Raw genomic sequence first — 19000 nt, forward strand, 5'->3', positions numbered from 1 at the left:
CCATGTCTTGCCCATCTTTCCACCCTGGCAGCCCAAAGTGCCTCATATAGTATCTCCTTTGTCTGTAGTGAGTGCTTACTAAATAGATGTTGGTTTTATTAACTTCTGCTACATGCGCCTGTTGTTCTGGGCTGTAGGGGAAAGAAGAGTGAGAGCAAACGCAGCTACAGGGCCATGGTAGGTTACAAGCCTTTAGTGGAAGGTCAAGAATCTGGTGGCAGGAGCCACTGGGATGTTAGAGGTAGCTCCTTCGGGCACATCTTCCCTTCCCCATTTCCTCTGCAGTCACGTGCAGTGTCTCTAACTTACTCCAGGACTGGCACACCCTAGGCTGCAGCTGAGTCTCTTCTGATTCACTGGGCTAGCAGTGCAGGGGCCCGGCCTCAAGGGCTGTGTTGGCGAGGCCCCCAGGACAGAGTTCCCTGTGTGTGCGGCAGTAATTCTCAGACACCATCCCCTCCTGATCCTGCAGTGTGGCCATTCAATGCACTACATACATTTCATCCACCCCTGAGTTAAGAGCTTGACTGGTCCTTTCCAATGCAGAGGATGGTGGTTAATTTTCTTAACACTTCCCAATGGATGGGGAAGAGTCTATGAACTTTTCAGTCTGGTTGATTCTGTACCAGAACTCTTAACTTCTAGAAGAAAGGAGAGCCCTTGTGAACGGCTTGCCACAGGAGATGGACTAGGCTAAGAGAATCCCCAGGCTTCCTTGCAAAAATGGAATTGGGGAAACGGGAAGTGGAGAGATGCTCACTGGCTGGGGCTGGAGAAGAACGTGAATGTGCTGCTGGCCTATGGAGCTCTCCCGCTGGGCTGTTACATCTTCCCTTCTCTCATGCGAGGAGGCTACTGCTCCCCAACGCACAAACCTTCCTTTAACTCAGCCACAATGAAGCTTCCACCCCAGGCCGACCTCTCCCACATTTGCAGTTAATGGCATCTTGCTGTCATGTTGTCCTAGCTGTTTTGTTGGTTCTGGTCAGTTGCACTCTCAGTCCCAGCAGCCTCTAAGCAACACCTGGCTCCTTTCTTGTTCCTTGCCTGTTGCTCTTCATTCAGTATTTTTTTTCTAAGGTAGATATTTAGTCATGAGGCAACAAATGCCTAGTTCCATAATGGCACCCGATCAATGTTTCCTTCATCAATTATTTTCCTTAAAAAAAATCAGGACTTTTTACCTCCACTTAAATCGAGACTTCTGTTGTTTTGCAGAATAGATTTGTTGGATATTTTGCAATGGTGAAAAATACCTACAATTTGACTCTTCCTCCAGTGAAAAAACTCACGATGGAAAAAATCATTATTTATTCAATTCAAGGTAAGTGCTTTATGTCTAATTGGAGAATTGGCAGGAGGGCCAATGTTCTTACCATTCGGGAGGGTTTTCTCATGGTTACATACAGAGACAATCCCAACGCATAGCTGTCTTTTTGTGTAGCCTCAGGTATAAACCCCTCCCCCTGGAATTGCCCATCAGCCCAGCGCTGCTGTGGCCACGTTACCACTGCTTAGGTGTCCTCTCCTTTCCTTTCCCATCACCAATTTGGGGGGCTCCATCCCCCCCTTCCCTTTCTCCTGTTCTCATTGCTGCTCTGGCCTCAGCCCAGGGTGTCCTTTTCAGAGTAGAACCTCTGAGAGTAAAGGGAGGGAAGGTCCCATGAGACCTGGAGACCACTTCTTCCTCATGCCCATCTCTGGTTCAGGGTTGTCTTGGGAGATGCACCCCTGTATCATTTTCTTTCCTAATCCTCTCAGAAACCTTTTTTTTATTCTTATCTCCTGATCTCTCGCTTTCCCAGCCCTCTTCCCCCATAGCCCCCTCTCCCCCAGCAACTCCATCAGGATGTCTTAAATACCCGAACAGCAAATGAATTTTGTTGCCACAAATTCTTTTTGCAAATAACTGCTGAGCACTGCTTTGGGCCAGGCCCCCTGCTCGTGTTTCTTTGCCCTTCAGGAGCCCCTGAGTGTAAGCAGAGGAGAGGAAGGTACACAGATGAAGAGCTGACCACAGTGTTGGACAGCTTCCTAGGAGAACAGCACTTAGGTCTTCCGAACCTACAGGAACACAAAAAAGGGTTGGGAGAAACCTGGCCTCTGGGCGGGGGTGGGGGTGGGGGCTCTCTCAGCCCCCTAGCTGTTACCAGTTCTTACCAAGAGTAAAAATCCTTATAAACTTGAAAAGAGCTGACGATGCCTGCTTCAGGAGTGTAAGGAGAAAGAGGGGACCTGCCGTCGCCCCGAGAGGCAGAGATATTGGCCAGATCGTCCACCTCTGGGACTTGAAAGACAAGGAAGGAGGGGAGAGGAATGGGCCTCAAGGCCATGTCTTTATTTCTCTGTCACCCGCCTAGCTTCCCTGTACAGCTCACCCTCAGGGAGGTGGAAACAGGGACCCCTCAGTGTGGAGGCGCAGCAGGAGGTGATGCTTCTGATTCCCTAAAGCAACAGCAGCTTGTGGAGCGCGAGGCGCGGTGCTGAGTACCGGGCCTCTCCTGGGCCCGGCTGCGGGGCGAGGGCGCTGGTGTCCACCCACACAGCCTATTGCTTTTAGCCCTCTGAAGAGACACACAAAATAAGATCTAGACGTGTATTTTTTAACGCTTCGTCCAATTATTCAGAAATAAGAGAACCCTTTAGAATATATGTAAAAACTGCATAGTCAAAATAATTTCAATTGTTAAAATATAAAATGCTTTTTTCAAATTATTTACGTATTTCTCCCCTCTCCACACGCCCGCATCGCCGCCACTGCTTGGCAGGGGTGAGGAACTGTGAGAGTTACCACGAGCAGAGTGCATGGGTTTCTGGCTTCTGGAAACAAACTTCGGCCCAGCAGCATGGTTTCTGTGGGAAATTTTGGTCTAGATTTCCAAACAAGCGTTGTGCGGGCAGACCCTGGAAATACAGCCTGTTCCAGCAGGAGGCTGCCTGTCTGTATAAAGGAGCAACTGTGCGAAGGCTTTGTGGGCTGCAGAGTGCTCTATGAGGTCCATTCTGTGATGTGTGTGTGTCACGTATGAGGGACAGGGCTGGAGTGGAGCCTCGCTCCGAACACCATCTGCCTTCAGATGTCCCCAGGGTAGAGCCAGGCTTGTCCGGCAGCTGGTGGGTGGGAGGGGATAGCAGTGCCTTGCTCTCCATTGTTTCCTGCAGAAAGTGCAGTGTGAGAGGCAACCCAGGTGGCTGTTGGAGCAGTGTCTTCCTCTAGGAAATTGAAACTCAGCTCTAAAGCCAAGTTGGTGGCGTGAGAGCCTGTTTTGTACCTGAGTGTATCCTCTCCCTCAGGGTCCTCTTGGTTAACGGTGGGAATCCAGGCATCTCTCATTTTATTGCTCTTTGCTTTATTGCGCTTCACAGACGTTGCACTTGTTCAGAAAATGAAAGGTTTGTGACAGTTCTGAGTTGTCAGATGATGGTGAGCAGTTTTTTTTTTTTAGCAATGTGGCAATCAAGTTTTTTTATTTAATGGTTTGTGTTAGAATTTTATGTATTTATTTATTGGCTGCGTTGGGTCTTTGTTGCTGCTCGCCGTATTTCTCTAGTTGTTACTCTTCGTTGCGGTGCACGAGCTACTCATTGCGGTGGCTTCTCTTGTTGCGGAGCACGGGCTCTAGGTGCGCGGGCTCAGTAGTTGTGGCTCATGGGCTTAGTTGCTCTGTGGCATGTGGGATCTTCCTGGGCCAGGGTCGAACCCGTGTCCCCTGCATTGGCAGGCGGATTCTTAACCACTGTGCCACCAGGGAAGTCCCGATCAATTATGTTTTAATGAAGGTACGTACATAGTTTTCTTAGACATAATGCTATTGCACACTAAATAGACTACAGTATAGTGTAAACATAACTTTTTGTGTGCACTGGGAAAGCAAAAATGTTCGTGTGACTCGCTTTGTTGCGATATTCGCTGTATTGCAGTGGTCTGGAACCGAACCCACAGTATCTCCGAGGTAACCCTGTAACAGTATCTATACAAACCTCTGTGAGTATTAAACTATTCCAAACAGGCAAAAAGGCATTTAGTCTGATGGAGTTTTGATGCTTTTTCTCTAACGTGAACAGTGAGAATAGGAATAGTTTCTCAAACTTCTAAGCTTAAAAATGGTTTTAATAAGTTCTAGCATTTCATATATTGTCCCAGTCTGATATCATATCCTAAGACTGTGACTTCTCTCTTCATAGTTCGAATTTTACTTGACCTCTGTGGAGATATTGTTTAGTTAAAACTGTAAAGTGCAGATCTAGAGAACAGAGGAACTAACGCAGATTTCTAAGTACTGCAGGTGAAAACTGGTGGAGAGTTTAATGGGTTTGGTTTCCTCATCTCAGGCTAACATAAAATAGAGGATTTTAAAAGTCTAATTTGAGATCCCTCATAAAGGCTTCCAGACAGAAAGTTGTGCCCTTTGCAGCTGTTCTTACGGTGTGGGCCTCGGCTGGCAGAGCCCACTTAAGAAGGCCTGCCTGGTACGCCAAAATTCTTGCTGCACCCACGTAAATAAGCAGGCCAAACCCAATGACAGCAGCCTTCTTTTGGAATAAGAACTATCCCTTTTGAGGGAGATCAAGGTGATGAAGTAGGAGGATGCTGAGCTTACCTCCCCCCATGAACACATCAAAAATACAACTACCTGTGGAGCTACCTGGAGGCTGGCAGAAAGGCCCTTCTATGGCTAAGGCTGTAAAGAAAAATCCACACGGAGTCTGGTAGGAAGGGAGGAGAAGTGATCTGGTCGAGACCTGCACCCTTGGTGGGGGACCCAGACGTGGAGGGGGGTGTCATGGGCTTGGGGAGCCTCCCTGGGGAGCAAGGGGTTTGAGCCACACGTTTGGCACCCCAGCCCTGGGGCCTGACACCAGGAGGATGAGTGCTTCGAAAGCCAGTGGGGCTCATGGGAGGCTGTAAGACACTGAGCCCTCACTCAGAGAGTGCGTGCTTGCTTATACCCCCATCCTGGCAGACGCAGCAGCCTGAAAACTCTGACCAGGGAGAAAGCAGCCTTGGCCAGTGCTCGGTCGCTGCCCACATTTAGGAGGAGTGAAACTACTCCAGGGCAGGGACTGACACTGCCAGCAGGAAAGAAACCAGTTCAGCAGTGAGGCACCAACCCCTCCGGCCCTGACCCAGCCTCTAACCAAGGGTGCACAGTGGGGAAAATGTACAACCAGCACAGAAGTGCAGCCCCAAACCCTTGAGCCCCCGCTGCATCCCAAACCCAGGTGGAGACTGCCGTCTCTCTCACACACAGGGTCGCACCCGGCTCCGGCTCCAGCCCCTCCATCTCCAGCCCCGCTTCCCACCAGGGTGGTGGCTGCCACCGCACCCCAGGGGCCCACGGGACCTGTGCTCACTTCTCCCACCAAAGCCACTGAGCATACGCAGGCTGCACAGTCCTGCACAAGGGCACGCCTTCAAGACTGGGCTAGGTAACTGATTCACTTCATTTCATAGAGACAGAGAAAGGTAAACAAAATGAGAAGACAAAGGAGTATGTTTCAAATGAAAGAACAGCAACAAAAAAAACCCCCTAAAGAATCATCTTCCTTTGAGATTATGATCACAACAGACTGTCAGGAAAAAGTGTGATACATTCTGAAATGGGCAGTGTCTTCTCTAGGCCCACCTCCAGGGTTACCTTCACCTTTCATGGTCTTTAAGCTATTTTACAACTCTAAATTGTAGAAAACTGATAATAATGCAAATAACTTTTGTACATAAAAATGCAAATTAGTTGTGTCTAGCAGAATGCAACTGATTATTGACCTGTTTCGTATTTATTTGTAAATTCATTTCATCATTCCTTATCTGCCCAGAAATGAGCAGTACTTCGAAACAGCTGTAGCATTTTACTGGTTCCTTAGTAATAAGTTAAAATTTTTGACGTGTTAAAAAATGCATGTACAGGACAGGGCTATGGCATGCAACAATTTCTGTAAAACAGAAGGAGAATACAGTTGTTTGTGTGTATATACACACATAAAACCTCTGGGAGAATCTATATTCATATTTGATTACACATGCATGAAAAACTAGAAACTAGTAATAGGGGTTAGCTGGGGCTGGAGAACTAAACAGGTGGGAGATAGGGAAAATGGAGACTTTTCACTTCATGCCTTTTATACCTTTTATTTTTAAATCATGCAAATATACTTAAATTATTTTAAAAATGTTTAAATTGTGTGGGAATTAATTTAAGCTCATAAAGCAACGCCCTTTTCCTGTCATGTGATAAGTGTTCGACTTGGTTTAGCTCTACGTTTCACTGACTTCTGTTGACATCCGTAGAAAGAAGTTCTGCAGGTGGATGGGACAGAGGGAACTGAGGCAAAGAAACCATGATTCCTCATGACAAATTAATTGTGTTAGTGAGAACAAAATTAAATGAACACAAAACAAACTTAATATCACAATTAAGAATGATGGATATGTGACTTTATTAGAATATTTGTTTTAGTTCTGTACCTTTAGTTCTGTGCATATTTAAGTGAAATATGCAGGGTGGAAAGGAAAGCCGGAAAAATTAATTGGAGGCTTGAGAAACCAGCCCTTTCGTGAAATGCTGAAGTAAGTGGGTCAATTAAATTGAAAAAAAAAAAAGGGAGAAGAAACCATTTGTCTGTAAATATATGCTGAACATAGCAGGAACGTTTGGATACAGCTCTCCTATATTTTCCATAAACTGGATTTAAACTAGGGCAAGAGGAAGTTAGACTATTTATTATTAAGAAACATCACAATTAGAAGTCTGAAGAAAGCAACACATCAACAAGAAAGGTTGCACGTCCCCTTCCCTAATTTTTTTTTTCTATGAAGGTGAAGCGATGGGATTCCAAATCTTAGAAGCTGAACAATGTCTTTTTTTTTTTCTCCAGCCTTATAAATTCTGCTTTAGGGGACAGAACTGAACTTTTGAAGCCTTGTCTTTCAAAGACAAAATCCATACAAGAGCCAAATGATTCAATATTGACACATTGTTAGCTGGGATAATTTTTTCTCTTTTTAATCTGTATTGTTAATTGGTGAGACATTTTGATCTTTGCTCTAACTAGCCTAACTTTTTAATTTCATTCAGGTGTTGGAAAAGGCAATGGAAATGACCTAAAAGTACAAATAATAATGCAACGAAAGCCTGTCTTTTTCTGTTCTGCTTCCAAAAACTGTGGGGTAAGAGAAAGCATGGAAACTGAAAATTCTAGTGTTTGTTTTACATCTCAATGTCAAATCAGCATGTTGCCCTCCCCAAACCATCACTCACCACAGGGAGGGGCCGTGTTGCTTTCTGGTTACCATCCAACTTGGTGTCCCTGGGTTTGGATCTGAGTCAAGAGTTAAATTTACTGTTCAAAATAGTTTTCAGGGGAAATAGTTTTCCAGAATATATTTTCAGTTCAGAGTGGTGCTTTGCCTTTCCCTTTTCCACAAATGCCAAGCATGTTCCCAGAATCTGTCAGAGTTTTAGATTCATGCATCTGGTCACTTTTAGCCATATTGTCTTCTTCTTGGTCATTTTTATTATATGGCACTGATTCTGAAATTTTAATGGGCATGAAAATCACCTAGAGACTGGTAAAGATGCAGATTCCTAAGTTATACCCCCAAAGTGTGATTCAGGAAATCCGGAAAGGGACCCAGGAATCTCTAGACTTAGCAATGTCTCAAGTGATTCTAACTCAGATATCCTGTGGGACTGCACTGTGAGAAACAATGCAGGGGTGTATGGATTGGGGAGGAATCTCTTTGGGACCAAATAGTCAGTTTTCTTAAAGGCTGAAGAAATGGTTAAGACTACAGACCTTTCCTGGAGCAACAGGAAAGCTTCCTTCATGGGTGTAAGAAATATAAACTTTTAAGATTCTTTCTCAGGCTTTGGTCTCTAGTTCTCCTATTACCTCTCCTCTTCCTTCTTTTTACTCCCCTGACCCCCGGGAGGGGGCACTCGCCCCAAGCCTCATCCCTGGCTTTCTGGCCTTATCTCCACACATACTCTATTCTTGGTCCTACACATCCTACTTTCAATTATAATATCTTCTTTCATTCACTTGACACGTATTTATGAGCCCCATACACGGGGTAGACGCAGGAGCTGCAACGTGGGCATTCTCTACCCCAGCAATTCAAACACAGTTGTCAATCCAAATTTATCCAATGAACTTTTCATCTGCTTCTGCAAATGACACCAGCATTCTCTTACTCAGACTTTCAGATCTGGTATGATCTTTGATTCTCTCTTTGCCCGCGGCCCCTAAATCCAGTTAGTCACCAATTCCTGCTGATGAGACCACTGGAATCTCTCTTCACTCGCTCCCTTCCTGTCTGTTCCCATTGCCACTACCTGGTCCAGGACCTCATTTGCTCATGCCTAGACTTCTACAACGTTCTCCTTACCTTTGCTTTCTCCTTATACAGGGCAGTATATAGGGTCCTGCAATACGCATCCTGAAATACTGCTCTCATTGTAAAAAGCTGTAGCTAGAGCAGAAGACACACTGTGCACCCACGGTCAAAGCTAGTTAATATCTTTGGCGCAATATTCTTTTTTTTTTTTTTCTGGCTGTGAGGCACGCAGGATCTTAGCTCTCTGACCAGGGATTGAACCCATGCCCCCTGCAGTGGAAGCGTGGAGTCCTAACCACTGGACCGCCAAGGAAGTCCTTCTGGCTCAGTATTCTTATCTGTAAAATAAAGGTTACATCTCAAGGGTTGTGAGGATTGAATTAGATAATATATGTGAAGTTGCTTTGTGAGTCATACATCACTAAATAAATGTTAGATGTGATAATTACCAGGCCAGCTTTATCACCTAGGAAATGCTCCACTATAACTTTCAACAACTTCATTCTTATTTTCCTGGGTCTTGAATTCTCAAGACATAGCCCTATCATACCTGAGCTTATTCGCATTAGTAACATGGCCTGCTGTCCCCATGCCAGGTAGACTGGGTCCCCTCTGGCCCTTGGAACACAACACTCTAATTTCTGCTTCCTGTTTTTGCTGGTCTTTTTCCCCTCCTCCAGCCCTGCCCTCCCAGTCCCCTGTCTGAACTGGATTCTCTTTACAGAGCTCCTCTTTTTTAAAAATTGAAGTATAATTGACATACAATATTATATTAGTGTCAGGTGTACAGCATAGTGATTTCACATTTTATATACATTATGAGATAATCACCGTATAGTTACCATCTGTCACCATTTAAAGTTATTACATTATTGACTATATTCCCTACTCTGTATATTACATCCCCATGACTTATTTATTTTATAACTGGAAGTTTATGCCTCTTAATCCCCTTCACCTATTTCACCCATCCTCCTATCCCCTGCCAACCACCAGTTTGTTCTCTGTATCTATGAGTCTGCTTCTGTTTTGTTATGTTCATTTGTTTTTTAGATTCTACATGTAAGTGAAATCATGCAGTATTTTTCTTTGACTTAATTCACTTAGCATAATACCTTCTAAGTCCATCCATGTTGTCACAAATGAAAGATTTCATTCTTGTTATGGATAATATTCGTATATACATACATGTGCATATATATATATATATATGCACACACACACACATATATACCTCACATTTTCTTTATTGATGGACTTAGGTTGCTTCCATATCTTGGCTATTGTAAATAATGCTACAGTGAACATAGGGGTGCATATATCTTTTCGAATTAGTGTTGTCGATTTTTTTTTTTTGGATAAATACCCAGAAGTGGAATTGTCCAATCATGTGGTAGTTCCATTTTTAAGTTTTTGAGGAACCTCCATACTGCTTTCCATAGTGGCTGCACCAATTTACATTCCCACCAACAGTGAAAGAGGGTTTCTTTTTTTCCACACCTTCACCAACGTTATTTTTTGTCCTTTTGATAATAGTCATTCTGACAGGTATGAGGTGATGTTCTGGTTTTGAATTGCATTTCCCTGATGATTAGTAATGATCATTTTTTCATGTGCCCGTTGGCCGTCTGTATGTCTCCTTTAGAAAAATGTCTGTTCTAGGTCCTCTGCCCATTTTTCAATTGGATTGTTTCTTTTTTTGATGTTTCCTTTCTAAGTTGTATGAGTTATTTTTATATTCTGGATATTAACCTCTATTGGATACATAATTTACAAGTATCTTCTCCCATTCAATAGATTAGCTTTCCATTTTATTGCAGGATTCCTTCACTGTGCAGAAGCATTTTAGTTTGATGTAGTCCCACTTGTTTATTTTTGCTTTTGTTGTCCTTGCCTGAGGAGACGGATCCATAAAGGTATCACTAAGATCAAAGTCAAAGAGCTGACTGCCTGTGCTTTCTTCTAGAAGTTTTATGGTTTCAGGTCTTACATTCAAATTTTTAATCCATTTTAACTTTATTGTCATATGTGGTGTAAGGTAGTGGTCCAGATTCATTCTTTTGCATGTAACTGTCCAGTTTTTCCAACACTGCTTATTGAAGAGATCCTTTTCCACTTTGTATATTCTTGTCTTCTCTGTTGTAGATTAATTGACCATAAGTGTGTGGATTTTTTTCTGGCCTCTCTATTCTGTTCCATTGATCTATGTATTTGTTTTTGTTCCAGTAACAACTGTTTTGAATACTATGACTCTGTGATATAGTTTGAAGTCAGAAAAACTGATACCTCTAGTTTTGTTCTTTTAAAGATTACTTTGGCTATTTGGGGTCTTTTGTGGTTCCACACAAATTTTAGGATTCTAGTTCTGTGAAAAATGCTATTGGTATTTTAATAGGGTTTACATTGAATTTGTATATTGCTTTGGGTAGTAGCATAGACATTTTAACAATATGAATTCTTCCAATCCATAAGCACAGTATACCTTTCCATTTAATTGTGTCACATTTACGTCTTTCATCAATGTCTTATAGTTTTCAGAGTTCAGGTCTTTCACTTCCTTGGTTAAACGTATTCCTAATTATTTTATTCTTTTAGATGCAATTTTAAATGGGAGTTTCTTAATTTGTATTTCTGATAGTTCATTATTAGTGTATTGAAATGCAACAGATTTCTATACATTAATTTTGTATCCTGTAACTTCACTGAATCCATTTATTTGAAGTTTTTTGGTGGAGTCTTCAGCGTTTCCTATATATAGTACATGCCATCAGCAAATAGTGAGTTTTACTTCTTCCTTTCCAATTTAGATGTGTGTTATTTCTTTTTACTGTCTAATTGCTGGGGCTAGGACTTCTAATACTTGGTTCAATAAAAGCAAGAGTGGGCATCCTTGTCTTGTTCCCGATCTTAAGGAAAAGCTTTCAACTTTTCAACACTGAGTATAACATTAGCTGTGGGTTTATTGCATATATTCTTTTTTTTTTTTTTTTTGCTGTATGCGGGCCTCTCACTGTTGTGGCCTCTCCTGTTGCGGAGCACAGGCTCCAGACGCGCAGGCTCAGCGGCCATGGCTCACAGGCCCAGCCGCTCCGCGGCATGTGGGATCTTCCCGGACCGGGGCACCAACCCGTGTCCCCTGCATTGGCAGGCGGACTCTCAACCACTGCGCCACCAGGGAAGCCCCAAGTCTGGAATATTTTGATGAAGGATAGGTATTTACTCTTCTTTAAATGTTTGGTAGAATTCACCTGTGAACCTGTCTGGTCCTGGACTTTATTGGGAGTTTTCTGATTACTGATTCAATATCATTATTAGAAATCTACCTATTTGGATTTTCTATTTCTTCTTGATTGTTTTGGAAGATTGTGTGTTTCTAGGAGTTTATTTCTCCTAGGTTTTCTAATTTGTTGCTGTAGTTTCATATGATCCTTTGTATTTCTATGGTATCAGTTGTAACTTCTCTTTCATTTCTGATTTTATTTATTTGGGCCCTCTCCCTTTTTTTTCTTTGATGAGTCTGGATAAAGGTCTGTCAGTTTTGTTTATCTTTTCAAAGAACCAGTTCTTAGTTTAATTATCTTTTCTATTTTTAAAAAATCTGTTTCTGTTCTGATCTTCATGATTTTTTCCATTCTACTAACTTTGGACTTCATTCTTTTTCTACTTCCTTTAGGGCTAAGGTTAGATTGAGATTTTGTTTCTTGAGTTTGGTCTGTATTGCTATGAACTTGCTTTTTAGAACTCCTTTTGCTGTGTCCCAGAGATTTTGGAATGTTGTGTTTCCATTTTCATTTGTCTTAAGGTATTTTTAAAATTTTCTCTGATTTCTTCAGTGACCCATTGGATTGTTTAGTAGCATGTTGTTTAGTCTCCATGTGTTTGTGTGTGTGTTTTTTTTCTAGTTTTCTTCTTATAGTCAATTTCAAGTTTGATACTGTTGTGGTCAGAAAAGATGCTTGGTATGATTTTAATCTTAACTTTATTTAGACTTGTTTTGTGGCCTAACATGTGATCTATCCTGAAGAGTGTTTCATGTACACTTAAAAAGAATTATATTCTGCTGTTTGGGCGTAGAATGTTTTTTATAATCTATTAAGTTCATTTGGTCTAATGTGTCATTTAAAGCCAGTTTCTTTATTGACTTTCTGCCTGGATGATCTGTTCATTGCGTAAGTGGGATATTAAAGTCCATATTATTATTGTATTACTGTCAATTTCTCTTTTATGTCTGTTAATATTAGCTTTACCTATTTAGGTATGCCTATGTTGAGTGCATAAATATCTACAAGTGTTATATACTCTTGTTGGATTGAACCCTTTATCATTATGTAATGCTTTTTTTTTCCTTGGTCTATTGTTAGAGCCTTTTTTTGTTTTGTATACATTTATTTATTTATTTTTGGCTGCATTGGGTCTTCGTTGCTGTGCATGGCTTTTCTCTAGTTGCAGCGAGTGGGGGCTACTCTTTGTTGCGGTGCACGGGCTTCTCATTGTGGTGGCTTCTCATTGTGGTGGCTTCTCTTGTTGCAGAATACAGGCTCTAGGCACGTGGGCTTCAGTAGTTGTGGCATGTGGGATCAGTAGTTGTGGCTTGCGGGCTCAGTAGTTGTCGCTTGTGGTCTCTAGAGCGCAGGCTCAGTAGTTGTGGCACATGGGCTTAGCTGCTCCATGGCATGTGGGATCTTCCCAGACCAGGGCTCGAACCTGTGTCCTCTGCACTGGCAGGCAGATTCTTAACCACTGTGCCACCAGGGAACTCCCACAGCCTTTGTTTTTAAAAATTGGTTTTATTTTTGGGGATTTTTTAAATTGAATTATAGTCGATGGACAATATTATATAAGTTACAGATGTACAACACAGTGATTCACAATTTTTAAAGGTTATACTTCATTCACAGTTATTATAAAATATTGGCTATATTCCCTGTGTTATACAATATATCCTTGTAGCTTATTTATTTTATACATAATTTGTACCTCTTAGTCCCCTACCCCTATCTTTCCCCTCCCCCTTCCATCTTCCCACTGGGAACCACTAGTTTGTTTTATATCTGTGAGTCTGTTTCTTTTGTTATATTCCCTAGTTTGTTTTATTTTTTATATTCCACATATAAAGGATATCATACAGTATTTGTCTTACTCTGACTTATTTCACTTAGCATAATACCCTCAAAGTCCATCCATGTTGTTGCAAATAGCAAATTGTTCTTTTTTATGGCTAAGTAGTATTCCACTGTGTGGTATATATGTGTGTGTATATATATATCTTTATCCATTCATCTGTTGATGGACATTTAGGTTGCTTCCATATCTTGGCAATTGTAAATAATGCTGCTATAAACATTGGAGTGCATGTATCTTTTTGAATTAGTGGGGTTTTTTTCTGTATACATACCCAGGAGTGGATTGCTTGGTCACATGATAGTTATATTTTTTGGTTTTTTGAGAAGCCTCCATACTATTTGCCACAGTTACTGCACCAATTTACTTTCCCACCAACAGTGTATGAAGGGTCCCTTTTCTCCACATCCTTGCCAACATTGGTTGTCTTCTTTTTTTAAATCTTTATTGGAGTATAATTGCTTCACAATACTGTGTTAGTTTCTGTTGCATAACAAAGCAAATCAGCCATGTGCATACACGTCCCCATATCCCCTCCCTCTTGAGCCTCCCTCCCACCCTCCCTATCCCACCCCTCTAGGTCATTGCAAAGTACCGAGCAGATCTCCCTGTGCTAATGCTGCTGCTTCCCACCCGCCAACTATTTTACATTCAGTAGTGTATGTACGTCCATGCTACTGTCACTTCGCCCCAGCTTTGCCCTCCCCCCCATATTCTCAAGTCCATTTCCTATGTCTACCTCTTTATTCCTGCCCTGCAACTAGGTTCATCAGTACCATATATATATATATTTTTTAGATTCTATATATATGTGTTAGCATACAGTATTTGTTTTTCTCTTTCTGACTTACTTTGCTCTGTACGACAGACTCTAGGTCCATCCACCTCAGTACAAATAACTCAATTTTGTTTCTGTTTATGATTAATATTCCATTGTATATATGTGCCACATCTTCTTTATCCATTCATCTGTCAATGGACATTTAGGTTGGTTCCATGTCCTGGCTATTGTAAATAGTGCTGCAATGAACATTGTGGTACATGTCTTTTTTTTTTTTTTTTTTTGGGCTGTGTTGGGTCTTTGTTGCTGTGCATGGGTTTTCTCTAGTTGCAGTGAGCAGGGGATACTCTTCATTGCAGTGCATGGGCACTCTTCGCGGTGGCTTCTCTTGTTGCAGAGCACGGGCTCTAGGCGCCTGGGCTTCAGGAGTTGTGGCTCGTGGGCTCTGGAGCGCAGGCTCAGTAGTTGTGGCGCACGGGCTTAGTTGCTCCGCGGCGTGTGGGGTCTTCCTGGACCAGGGCTTGAACCCGTGTCCCCTTCACTGGCAGGTGGATTCTTAACCACTGCACCACCAGGGAAGCCCCATGTCTCTTTTTGAATTATGGTTTTCTCAGGGTATATGCCCAGTAGTGGGATTGCTGGGTCATATGGTAGTTCTATTTTTAGTTTTTAGTTTAGTTTTTTAAGGAACCTCCATACTGTTTTCCATAGTGGCTGTATCAATTTACATTCCCACCAACAGTGCATGAGGGTTCCTTTTTCACCACACCCTCTCCAGCATTTACTGTTTCTAGATTTTTTGATAATGGCCATTCTGACTGGCATGAGGTGACCTCATTGTAGTTCTGATTTGCACCTCTCTAATGATTAGTGATGTAGAGCATCTTTTCATGTGCCTTTTGGCCATCTGTATACCTTTCTTGTGAAATGTCTATTTAGGTCTTCTGCCCATTCTTTAACTGGATTTTTGTTGTTGTTGTTATTGAACTCCTTGAGCTGTTTGTATATTTTGGAGATTAATCCTTTGTCCATTGTTTCATTTGCAAATATTTTCTCCCATTCTGAGGGTTGTCTTTTCATCTTGTTCATGGTTTCCTTTGCTGTGCAAAAGCTTTTAAGTTTAATTAAGTCCCATTTGTTTATTTTTGTTTTTATTTGTTACTCTAAGAGGTGGGTCAAAAATGATCTTGCTGTGGTTTATGTCAAAGAGTGTTTTCCTATGTTTTCCTCTAAGAGTTTATAGTGTCTGGTCTTACATTTAAGTCTTTAATCCATTTGGAGTTTATTTTTGTGTATGGTGTTAGGTAGTGTTCTAATTTCATTCTTTTATATGTAGCTGTCCAGTTTTCCCAGCACCACTTATTGAAGAGGCTTGTCTTCTTTTTGATGATAGCCATTCTGACAGGTTTGAGGTGATATCTCATTGTGGTTTTAATTTGCACTTATCTGATGATTAACAATGTTGAGCATCTTTTCATGTGCCTGTTGGCCATCTTCACATCCTCTCTGGAAAAATCTCTATTTAGGTCTTCTGCCCATTTAATTGCCTTTTTTTTTTTTAATGTTGAGTTGTAGGAGCTGCTTATATATTTTGGATATTAACCCCTTATCAGTCATATCATTTACAAATATTTTTCCCCATTCAGTAGGTTGTCTCTTCATTTTGTCATTGGTTTCCATTGCTATGCAAAAGCTTATATGCTTAATTAGGTCCCATTTATTTATTTTTGCTTTTGTTTCCTTTGATTTAGGAGACAGATCCAAAGAATTATTGCTATAATTTACATCAAAGAGTGTTCTGCCTATGTTTTCCTCTAGGAGTTTTATAGTATCCAGTCTTACACTTAGGTCTTTAATCCATTTTGAGTTGTTGTACATGGTGTTAGAGAATGTTCTTTTACATGTAGCTGTCCTACAGCCTTTGTTTTTAAAGTCTATTTTGTATAAGTATTGCTACCCCAAATTTTTGTTTCTATTTGCATGGAATATATTTTCATATCCCTTCACTTTCAGTCTGTGTGTCTTTAGATCAGAAGTGAATCTCTTGTAGGCAGCATATAGATGGGTCTTTTTTTTTTTTAATCCATCAGTCACCCTATGTCTTTTGACTGAAGAATTTACATTTAAAGTGATTATTGATAGGTTGTACTAAATACCATTTTGTTAATTATTTTCTGGTTGTTTTTACAGTTCTATGCTCCTTCTCTTGCTCTCTTCCTTTGGAATTTGATGACTTTAGCATTATGTTTGAATTCCTTTTTCTAATTTTTCTCAATATTAGGTTTTTGGTTTGTGGTTAATTTGAGGGTCGTGTATAGCAGCCTATGTGTATAGCAGTCTATTTTAAGTTGATTACTTAAGTTCAAATCATTCTAAAAACACTACATTTTTACTACCCCCACTCCACGTTTTATGTTTTTGATACATTTTACATCTTTTGATTTTGTATACCTACTAATTATTGTAGTTATAGTTGATTTTACAACTTTTGTCTTTAAACCTTATAACCTTTGTAAGTGATTGATCCACTGCCTTTACTATACGTTTGCTTTTACCAGGGAGATTTTTCCTTTTACATGTTTTCTGATTTCTAGTAATCTGGTTTGTTATAGGGGCTCATCTTCCTGGTGCAGGTCCCTAGGGCTGGGGTGCCTGACGTGGGGCTCGAACCCCTCTCTCCTTCGGGAGAACCTCCGTGTTTGTGAGGTCCCCTCCCGTTTGTGGGTAGCCATGTTGGGGGTACGGGTCCTGATGAGACCACATCTCTGCCCTCCTACCTGTCTCAATGTGTTTTTTTTCTTTATATCCTTAGTTGTAGGAGAGCTGTTCTGCTGGTCTTCAGGTCATTCTCAGAGCTGTTGCACACATAGCTGTAGTTTTGGAGTGTCCGTGGGAGCATCTTCCTACTCCACCATCTTGATCCTGCCTCAGTGCTCCTCTTCATTTATACAAATCCTTCCATGCCCATCTCAGTTTCTACCTCCTCGGTGACACTTTCTCATTCTACGCGTCCTGTTAGCCTCCCTGAAGCACACAACGGCACTTGATCATAGTCTTGATCATACAGCTTAACACGTAGTTCTATGCTATTCTGCTATTGTTCCTGATGTGTTTTACTCCCTGAAGCATCAACAGAGTCTTCACTTTCTTTTGTATTTTTCCCAGGGCCTAGCATAGACCTTTCTCACTGTGGGTGTCATTATCATACAAGGGTGTACCCGTAACAAATAATCAGTATAGCTTCAAAGTCATTCATTCCAGAAACTTGGCCTACCTTTGGTCACTCCATCCAGCAGTCTGCTACAGACAAGGCCTATGATCCCATCAGCAAACACATTTTTGATAAAATGTGAGCAACTAGGCATTGCTTTTTAAATATGCGTACTAGCTTTAAAATTGAGCTTCTTATGTATTCCCAACATATGAAAATTAGGTGACACACATTCAACACTATTGTTTACTTGGTTAAAGTCTAACAGAAAATTGAATACTTTGCTTTTCAAGTGTTCCACCATAACCCTCAACCACAATGGCCTGTTAAAAATGTTAACAACAGTATTGCAACTTTATAGAAACAAATATTAACATTTATACATGTAGTCATTGGGCTATGAGACCAAGAGTACTTGATTAAATAGAAGAAGCCTCAATAAGTGAACATGAACTTCACTGCTGTCTCATTATCAGTTAGGTTTATAATTCTGAATTCCATGTGTTCATCCACAGATAGTTCATGATGCTGAAACAGACAGAGTAATAATTAATCTATCCAACTGTCCACCTCTGTATGATGAGGTGAAAGTGAAATTTCTCTCTTCTTCGGTGAGTAATCAACAAACAATTTATGCTGCCAATCTTGTCTAGTTTTCTGAATGATTCTGGTTTGGGATTTCCTTTGCTACAATTCCCAACAAAGGAGATGATAGGAGATGTCAACCCCTAGTCAGGGATGGGGAGACAAAACAAGTCAGATTTCTATATCGAATATTTTTTAAAAAAAGAAAATATGTAATTAAATATATTTTTGCTCATTTGTTTTCTAAATTGTATACAATTTACATGTATTAATTTTCAAATAAGAAAAAAAATACAAAAACCCGGATGTTAAAAAAGGTATAAACTACATAGCAGTGATCATATTTTGGGTTTGTATCTTTTAAAACACATTGTTCCCCATAACTTATAAAATACGTGAAAGTGAGGGAGATTTTGCTTTCCTCTCAATTGATGTATAATTCATTTAAAATAGCATATTTAATCCAATATTTATGAAAAATATCTGCTATTGTCATTACAGTATAATTTATGCTGACCAGTTATCAAATGTATGTCTGATTATTCTGTATATAGCAAATTTCTAAGCCCCAGTAGTTTCATTTTCCTATGAAATCATCAACCAGAACTGCCAACATGTAACTGTGTTTGCTCAATTTAAAGCTTATTTCCTGTGCCCGCCTGCATCCCCTGCTTGCTCCCTGTTGGCGGAGAATTTACTAAGTTTGAAATGGTACATGTGTTGAAGCAAGTGGCTGGGATAGCTCCCCTTGAATAACTGAGCCAGTCTGAATTCTCTTAATCAGGGGTCTCTAAGCAGAAGCACTGGTGTAGGGGCGCTAGCCAAGGGGATGTTGGTGATTTCTGGCCTTTGTGGTTGTCAAGGGTCATGAGATGAAAGCACTTTCAGAAATCGTAGGTATTTCTGTCATCATCAATCGTGGTTAATTATCCAATGTAGCTGCTCCTTGTAGGAACGGAGGATA

General features: G+C 41.0%; 1 protein-coding gene across 3 annotated transcripts in view; it reads left to right on the forward strand.

Moving 5' to 3' along the window:
• The window catches only part of LOC137211014 (phosphatidylinositol 3,4,5-trisphosphate 3-phosphatase TPTE2-like), a 59274-nt gene that overhangs the window by 35952 nt on the left and 4322 nt on the right, over window positions 1–19000 (forward strand). For all 3 annotated transcript variants that reach the window (XM_067713147.1, XM_067713148.1, XM_067713149.1), the window contains 3 exons: window positions 1219–1324; window positions 7077–7168; window positions 17967–18062. In XM_067713147.1, the coding sequence (XP_067569248.1) occupies window positions 1219–1324; window positions 7077–7168; window positions 17967–18062 (294 nt within the window). The remainder of the gene's footprint in view (window positions 1–1218; window positions 1325–7076; window positions 7169–17966; window positions 18063–19000) is intronic.

This window comes from Pseudorca crassidens, chromosome 18, assembly GCF_039906515.1.
Source record: "Pseudorca crassidens isolate mPseCra1 chromosome 18, mPseCra1.hap1, whole genome shotgun sequence".
Taxonomy (NCBI): domain Eukaryota; kingdom Metazoa; phylum Chordata; class Mammalia; order Artiodactyla; family Delphinidae; genus Pseudorca; species Pseudorca crassidens.